General features: G+C 36.5%; 1 protein-coding gene across 1 annotated transcript; it reads left to right on the forward strand.

The window, feature by feature from the left end:
• The first annotated feature begins 664 nt into the window (after positions 1-664).
• LOC136855292 (uncharacterized) lies at positions 665-1114 on the forward strand. Its single transcript, XM_067132196.1, has one exon. It carries the CDS (start codon positions 665-667, stop codon positions 1112-1114), a length of 450 nt encoding a protein of 149 aa, XP_066988297.1.
• The last annotated feature ends 8429 nt before the right edge of the window (positions 1115-9543 follow it).

Consider the following 9543-nt stretch of genomic DNA (forward strand, 5'->3'; position numbering starts at 1 on the left):
AATAAAACAATTTATGTAACTTTTTACCAACTCCCTTTCATATTCTCAGTTTTTTCCTCTTTCTCTATCTCCTTCTCTATCTGCTCTGTTAATCTATTCTATAACAAGGCTCGTTAAATTGGTAGTTGTCTCGTTAAAGAAGTTGTTAACAAAGATGGATTGTTTAACGTTTTAAGTAATGTATCTTTAGAAAAGTTGGTTAAAGAATAAAAAAAAAATAACAAGCAAATACAGAAATGATGTTATTTCAACTCAAGGGAAAGAAATTGGAAGGCAGAACTTAAAATATATTAGAATCAACCAGAGATTGAAGAACCTAGTCATAAATTATAATGTAGATCAAGGGATACAGTTCTTAGAACAGTTGCTCATAATTTGTAACACTCGTATCGTTAAAATTTTTAAAAAAAATTTTGTCCTCATTGATACAATTCTTATCGATTACGAGTATGTCTTTTATCAAACCTACCATCATTATGCCAGGCTGTTATCAGCAGTTGCTCATAATTTGTAACATTTGTATCGATGATAAAGTTTTAATTGTCTTTTTTGATAAATAAATGTTGTGCTTATTGATACAATTTTTATCAGTTACGGCTTTTGCTTACCAAACCTACTATCATGTCGTGTTCTTTATAAAGTTTTCATTTATTCCGTCGACATTATGACCCTTGACATTGTGACCGTCGACATTGTGACCGTCGACATTGTGACCGTCGACATTATGACCGTCGACATTGTGACCGTCGACATTATGACCGTCGACATAGTGACTGTCGACATTATGACCGTCGACATTATGACCGTCGACATTGTGACAGTCGATATTATGACCGTCGACATTGTGACCGTCGACATTGTGACCGTCGATATTATGACCGTCGACATTGTGACCGTCGACATTATGACCGTCGACATTATGACCGTCGACATTGTGACCGTCGACATTATGACCGTCGATATTGTGACCGTCGAAATCATGACCGTCGATATTTTGTCCGTCGACATTATGACCGTCGACATTGTGACCGTCGTCATTAAGACTGTCGACATTTTGTCCGTCGACGTTTTGTCCGTCGACATTATGACCGTCGACATTATGACCGCGGCATGACGACCGTCAACATTATGACCGTCGGCAGTTTGTCTGCACACCACTGAAGGAATTTGTAAATTAACAAATGAAGTGAAATACAATTTATAAAAACTTAATGGTACATAGACCCCATATTTTACAAATGAATTCTCAATACGGTTTTGAATAAACTGGTTGCTCTGGAACAGAATGTTTGTGGTAAAATGTTATAACATTTTAAATACCTTTAGTTAATTACAAAGAAACGAGTCTAAGAAACTGGTAATACCAGGCGCGAACAATAAGCATTATAGTGAAAGTCGCCACTCTAAAATTATGGAGGTTACTTACCTGGATGATTGTCTCAGTTTATTTGGAAAAAAGGTAAACGCCACCATAAGGGTTTCTTTATAAAGATACGTCTCGGGATGCTGCTTAATCTGTTCTTACGCGAATCGTGCTGTCGTTTAATGTGGGTCGTGCTATAAAGGCCAATAGATTAGCAAAGAGAGCTTCAACGTAACTGAACGTTCTTTGAGGGGAAAAGCCGGAAGGGAAGAAAGAGTTGAGGAATTGAAATTGGAAAATAGAATATAGGTCAAAAGCCAAGCGCTGGGACCTATGAAGTCATTATCTTTGAAAGGAAAATTGACAATAAGAAGGTTTGAAAAATGTTACGTGAGGAAAAACTTGCAGCTGCACTGTAAAACAATTGTTCAAGAGGGGTAGAAAGTCAGATGGAAGAAAGAGAATATGAAGGGAGGTAGAAAAAGGAATGAAAGGAGGTTGCAGCTAAGAGCCGAAGGGACGCTGCAAAAACAACAAAACCTGCAGTGCACCACGTGAGGTGCACTGCGGCCTCTCCACCTACGGGAGAGTTGAGGAACTGCTTAAGCTGAGGATGTCAGACTCAATAAAGAATTGCCTAGGCCGAGGAGGATAGACCAGAAGTTAGGGCGAGGAAGTGAGGCGCGAAAACAGATTGGTTAGGCCGAATAACATCAAGTATAAACCCTTCGGACCTCAGCTGCAACCCCTTTCATTCCTTTCACTATACCTCCGTTCATATTCGCTTTCTTACATCTTACTTTCCACCCTCTCATAACGATTGTTCCATAGTGCAAGCGCGAGGTTTTCCTCCTGTTACACCTTTCAAACTTTCTTACTGACTGTCAATTTCCGTTCCACTGCAGAATGACCTCATAGGTACCAACGCTTAGCCTCTGGCCTAAAATTTATATTCCAGTTCCAACTCAACAAGCGTAAAGCTATAAATGAGTGAACAGCAATATACGTGACTGTGCATGACACTTTGAAATGATGGTTTGTGTATAGTTTAGGGACTGAAAACCTTCATTAGGGAGCCGTGTGACTTCATGGCATCTAGGCCCCTTGGGGGGTTAGTTCTGTCAGTGCACCCCATGTGGGGCACTGTACGCATTACTTAAGGTTCTTTGCAGCGTCCCTTCGGCCCCTAGGTGCAACCTCTCTCATTTCTTTTAATGTACCTCCGTTCATATTCAGTTTGACTTTCCACCCTCTCCAAAAATTGATTCATAGTGCAACTGCGAGGCTTTCCTCCTGTTACACCTTCCAATCCTTCTTACCGACAGTTAATTTCTCTTTCAGCGCTGAATGACCTCATAGGTCCCAGGGCTTGGCCTTTGACCTAAATTCTATTATCTTGTCTATGGCATTTAAGGCTGCATTTAAGTCCTTGTTCGCACGGTCGGTTATCGCCCGGCTGCGTTGGTCCTTCTGCCGGCTCCATCCCCCTTGGCATAATTGTGATGTCCACACTTGCTTGTAGGTGAATTACATTGTTGTTTTGTTGGGCAGTAGCAAATGAGGGGTAGCCAGGCCCAAGCACGTTATAAAATATTAAAATAGAAAAGCCGCGTGCATGGTATTAATCGTTGTGTAAATCATAAAGAACAGAGCGCATAAAATTTTTATATGTAAACGATATTATATAAAATAAGTATTGGGAGTCTTGCAGACCAAATAAATACTATATATATATATATATATATATATATATATATATATATATATATATATATATATATATATATATATATATATATATATCTATATATATATATATATATATATATATTATATATATATATATACATATATATATATATATATATATATATATATATATATATATATATATATATATATATATATATATATATATATATATATATATATATATATATATATATATATATGTGTGTGTGTGTGTGTGTGTGTGTGTGTGTATGTGTGTATTTACACATTAGCATGCATACATGACATGTGTATGTCTTTGTATATACAAGTGAATATATATATATATATATATATATATATATATATATATATATATATATATATATATATATATATATATATATACTATATATATATATATATATATATATATATATATATATATACATGTATGTACGTATACTCATTACGTATTTTTCTTGTAACTGGCAGTATCGTCGTTCCGTGTCAGGCTTCACAACTTTTCACTACCGGTGAGTTTATCTCACTACCGGTGTTGGAGAGTTCGCTGGTTAGTCCCATTTTTTGCCCGGTGCCACAGAGACAGATATGGAGGTCGGGGATGCAAAGGAATGGGCGGGGCGTAGAAGGCTACTCCTTAACCTGATAAATTTAGCAATGAAAGCGAAAGTGTAAGTAGGTCGATTGACAACTATCTTTAAAGATATTCAACACATAATTCCACGAAATGAGTTCTGTATGGTTATATATTATATATACCTATTAAACTAATAATAATAATAATAATAATAATAATAATAATAATAATAATAATAATAATAATAATAATAATAATAATGTCAAAACTTAAACTAATGATGTATGTACGCTGATGAAAATATACCACTAATTTTATTACCAATCTAATTAACTGTCACCGAAATATTCACTCTCCAAGCACGCCACCAAGATCATTGCCCCAGCTTTGCTAATTGCTGTACAAACCAAAAACTGGGCTCTTGATGTTCATTTTATTGCTAGATCAATGAACAAGAGATCACCTGGTGTCAAAAAAAGGATGCGTACAGTAATTTGTCAGTCAACAACTGATTTGTCAGTCAACAGCTGAAGTCAGCTGATTGAAACCTTTCTCTAATGATTTATAATTTTTCCATTCATTTTTGAAAAATTAAAACGTCTGATTCAGAATGAATTAAAATGTAAACAAAATGTTTTTTAAACTCATGATTAAATCTGTTTATCTTTGCAGAAGTATGTTGACTATTGTTTCAAAAGCCTAATTTAAGTCAGCTGATGTGAATAATGCAGTTGAGATATTTCTGTAATGATTTATAGTTTTTTTTTATTTATTGAGAAAAATCAAAACATATGGGTCAGAATGATCCAAAATGCGAATAAAATGTTTTATTAACTCAATATTATATCTGTTTATTCCTGCATACGTATATCTTTTCTACATTATTTCAAAATCCCAAGTTTTCCCTCTCGACAAATAATTATCTTCACTTTCGCAAAGATTTCACAATTATTCGGAATGGGAAATCAACCAAGCCATCTGAGAACCGTGAACAGTTGATATTTTTAACTCTGGCCATTGGAAAATATTAACTAGCATAATTCATCTCTAATTAAGATTGCGACTTCAAGCGGTTTATTTACAAAGTGATCGAAGCAAATGATTCGATATTCTTTTCATGTAATATAAGAGGCAGTTTACTTTGCCTTATTGAATCTTTAAATGCGTTACGAGGGTTTTGTAGGCAGTGGGAAAAATAAAAAGTTAGGTGGTTTGCAGTGGGATATATATATATATATATATATATATATATATATATATATATATATATATATATATATATATATATATATATATATATATATATACACACACACACACACACACACACACACACAATAAAAGTGATTGTAACTAAGTAAACTTGCGCCTTATAGAAATCCGAACCGCTTGGCCGATCCAGACGAAGTTTTGCACACAGTCCTCATTTGACTCAGGAAGGTTTTCGAGTAGGTTTCAAACCCCCCTACCTTCCCAGCCCTCATCCCCCATCCCTGTGTAACCAATGTGTTATCTAAACTCTACGGGTTTATCACGCCCCATTTCATGTACTCGAGATCATTCAATAGAAACCTATTATTGAAAATGCCTTTCTTTCCTGTGATTAATATTTCTGTATCACGGTTTGTGTTTAGGTTTAGGGGGGGGGTATGTTTACGTTTGGTTGGGATGTGTTTAGGTATAACAGGGTGTGTTTAAATTTATTAAGGGTGCGCTTAGGTTTAGTGCAGGTGTGTTTAGGTTTTATGGGGATGTGTTTAGCTGGCAGGGGGCATGTGTTTAGATTTAGTGGAGAGTGAATTTAGGTTTAGTGGTGGGTGCATTTAGGTTTAGCGAGGAGTGTGTTTAGGTTTAGTGGGGGTGAGTTTAGGTATAGTGGGGGAACATTTAGGTTTAATGAGGTGTGTGTTTAGGTCCTGTGGGTGACGTGTGTTTGGGTTTAGTGGGGGTGTGTTTAGGTTTAGTGGGGGTGTGTTTATGTTTAGCGGGAGGGGTGTTTATGTTTAGTGGAGGATTCGTTTAGGTTTGGTGGGGAAGGTGTTTAGGTTTAGTGGTGGATGTGTTTAGGTTTAGTGGAGGAGTGTTTTGGTTTAGTGAGGGCGTGTTTAGGTTTGGTGGGGGTGTATTTGGGTTTGTTGAGGGTGTATTTCAGTTGGGGTTGTGTTTAGGGGTAGTGGGGGTATGTATGGGTTTAGTTGGGATTTGTTTAGGTTTAGTGGGTGTTGTGTGTTTAGGTTTAGTGGGGGTTGTGTTTAGGTTTGGTGGGAGGAGTGTTTAGGTTTAGTGAACGATGTGTTTAGGTTTGGTGAGGGTGTGTTTTAAAACATCACAAACTATAAACAAGTAAAATATGCCCCGAAGTTTCTTCAGCTGAGTCGGGATTTTCTGCTTACAGCGTATAAAGATTGTATAGAAACTCTGGCCGCAGCCCATGTTTCAGCCATAGCCCGGTGGTGGCCTGTGTTGTGGCACCCCTGGCTGTGACAGACGCACGGTCGTGGCTTACTTTTACCTTAAATAAAATAAAAACCACTGAGGCTAGAGGCCTGCAATTTGGTATGTGAGATGATTGAACTGTGGATGATAAACATACCAATTTGCAGCCCTCTACCCCTAGTAGTTTTTAAGAGCTGAGGGCGGATAGAAGAAGTGCGGACGCACAGGCAAGTTATACAGCAAACTAAAATAATTCAAAATCATTAGCGTCTTGGTCTGAAGCAAATAACTTCGGCCAAACACATCCTGCTGCCTACTGGCTTAAACTGAACCACATATGGTTTGGTAGTTTGTGTGTCATGCTGTACCATATATAGAAGCTGAAACCGGGAAATTCAGACTGATATATGGGTGGACTTAACCGTTTAAATATACTAAACATATGCAGTATATGTTCAATGACTTGATTCTACTACTGATTATAACGGGAATTAGTGCCTTTGTCTCAACAATTATGGAATTATGTCAGATGCCATAATTCTAATTCTTCTTTTTACGAAAACCGTCAATTCATCTCTTGTTTACACACGATTTCGTTTGAGCTCTTTCCTTTTATCGAAATAGAGAGAGAGGGAGAGAGAGAGAGAGAGAGAGTGAGAGAGAGAGAGAGAGAGAGAGAGAGAGAGAGGTTCCTGTTTACCAGGATTATCTATGATGGAGACCAAGATTAATGTGCAATGTTATAATTAAGAATATCAGAATTACTTCTTATTAAATGACAATAATAAAATGCAATGATTTTAAATAAAAAGAAACTGTCTAGAGAACCTTGATATACTGCACTGGCTCTCCCTTTTTTGGCTTTTTTAAGATTACCTTTTGACATAATTATAGAAATTGTATAAAGAACCCTAATATACTGGCTCTCTCTCCTTGCTTGTTCTCCTGAATTACCTTTTGACATAATTACCTTTCCAAATGAGTCAACAATTGGCCAAAGACCCGAAATCTTGTTTGTCTCTTTCACACAATTATGAAAAAGCAGAGGCTCCTGATTTCGTCATTGTTTCGTAGGCATTACATGCAAATGACAATCTCCCTGACGGCTATTAATATTCCTTCCCAAAGTGACAAACTGACAGTCAGGGAAGCAATTGCAATCAGGAAGGACATTTGCAAACGAAGTGTTGTCCTAATTATGCAATTAAAATTGGATGGACGTTTCATTATTCATTAGCAGAATGTTTAATGGTTCGCAAACACACACACACACACAAACACGTCGGCGTTAACACGCGTGAAGCAGATACATTACAAACACATTTTCTTGATGGAAGGTGTTTACCAAACAGTCCTCAGTGAGATCCTGCGCAATGATTGATGAATGGGGGGGGATTGTTGGACGTTATTCCTGTGCGTGTATATTTTTTCATATTTTTTTTTCTGTTTTGTATCTGTTAAGATTTATGGTATTTGTGTACTTACGTTTCTTATCCATAATACTGGTATCTTTTTCCAGAGACCATTATTATAATATCTTGTATATTTATACTATTATTTATTTGTAAAATGTGAGCCAGTTTCATTTCTGTAGTACAGACTGTTTAAAACATATAAACTAGAATGTATACTATTATTATCATAAGTAGAGTGTATATATATATATATATATATATATATATATATATATATATATATATATATATATATATATATATATATATATATATAAGTATATATATGCATAAATATATTTCTGTGCATTTGTGAATCTTGAATATATAATTAATCCCTATATCAGGTAGAATCACTATCAGATCCAGTGCAATCAACATTTAATACCTCTGAGAAACATCACAAAAAACCTTCTTTGTTATCCTACTCACATGATGAATGTTTACAGGACGCACTCAGTCCTTGGGAATAAGGAAATGGGAAAAAGTCAGTGGCGCGGAAGAAGATAATAACGTTACAAGAGGAACAATAATTGGTATAATGGATGGAGAGAAAATCAGTGTCTCTTAATGAACTGTAATGAGAATGTAGAAGGGGGTAGGTAGACAAGCTATTACAGAATTTGAATTAATGAGAGGGGATAATCAAGAGAAATATTTGGGGAGAGAGAGAGAGAGAGAGAGAGAGAGAGAGAGAGAGAGAGAGAGAGAGAGAGGGTTAGAGAGGGAGAGTGAGTTAGACTTAAGATTAACTGATTTCTATTAAAAATATAATTAATTTTGTATTAACAATTCTTACTTTTAAGTGGATATGTAAGAGAGAGAGAGAGAGAGAGTTAAAATTAACAGTTTTTTTATCTAACATATAGTAAGTTTTGTTAAAATAATTTTCAACATTCATTAGAGAGAGAGAGAGAGAGAGAGAGAGAGAGAGAGAGAGAGAGAGAGAGAGTGAAAGTTTCATATTAGATTCTCTTGGCAGAAAGCGGGTTCTTTCTTTAAATATGCACTAGGGACAGCAACTGTAGACGACCCTTTGAAGACTGGAGATTGTCAAATTCAGCCGTGAAGCGATCATAAGAGATTCTTTATAAAAATTTACCCCAACCGATCCCTACAGACGGCCAGCAAATCTAGTTTTAATCGAGGGAGAATTCAGCAGACGACATGTCTGTGTCGTAGATCTATAGAATTACTAAAAAAAAAAAAATGTATAGTAATTTCTCTTAACCTAACTGTATGCTGATAATAAAACAAATTAAAGGGCATAGAGAAACAGTCATTGATCATGAATTATACGTTTATTTTTAGTTTTCTGTAAAAGAAAACTATTGTGCCGGCTTTGTCTGTCCGTCCGAACTTTATTCTGTCCGCACTTTTTCTGTCCGCCCTCAGATCTTAAAAGCTACTAAGGTTAGAGGGCTGCAAATGGGTATGTTGATCACCCGCCGTCCAATCATCAAACAAACCAAATTGCAGCCCTCCAGCCCGAGTAGTTTTTATTTTATTTAAGGTTAAAGTTAGGCATAATCGTGCTTCTGGCGACGATATAGGATAGGCCACCACCGGGCCGTGGTTAAAGTTTCATGGGCCGCGGTTCATACAGAATTATACCGAGACCACCGAAAAACAGATCTATTTTCGGTGGCCTTGATTATTCGCTGTAGCAGCTGCACAGAAAACTCGATTGCGCCGAAGAAACTCCGGGGCATTTTTTACTTGTCTTTTGAGCGAAAGATTCTGAGAACGAGCGAAGCGATAGGAAAACATCATACATCTCCAATCATCCAGGAGCCAGTGGGAGCCGAGGAATCCATCTTCAGCCAAAAGACAAGGAGATAAGAAGGTAAACAAAGAGAAGAGGAGACTAACGATGTAGAAAGAATGAGGAGATGAATCAGGGGCGACGTCCCCTCGTCTTATTAGTGGTCTGAAAAAGAGGAATTTCAGACAAGGGGGAGAAATTGATAAAACCAAAA

Source organism: Macrobrachium rosenbergii, chromosome 31 (genome assembly GCF_040412425.1).
Source record: "Macrobrachium rosenbergii isolate ZJJX-2024 chromosome 31, ASM4041242v1, whole genome shotgun sequence".
NCBI lineage: Eukaryota > Metazoa > Arthropoda > Malacostraca > Decapoda > Palaemonidae > Macrobrachium > Macrobrachium rosenbergii.

Coding starts and splice junctions, on each gene's coding strand:
- LOC136855292 (XM_067132196.1), top strand. CDS start 665: ATGACCCTTGACATTGTGACCGTCGACATTGTGACCGTCGACATTGTG.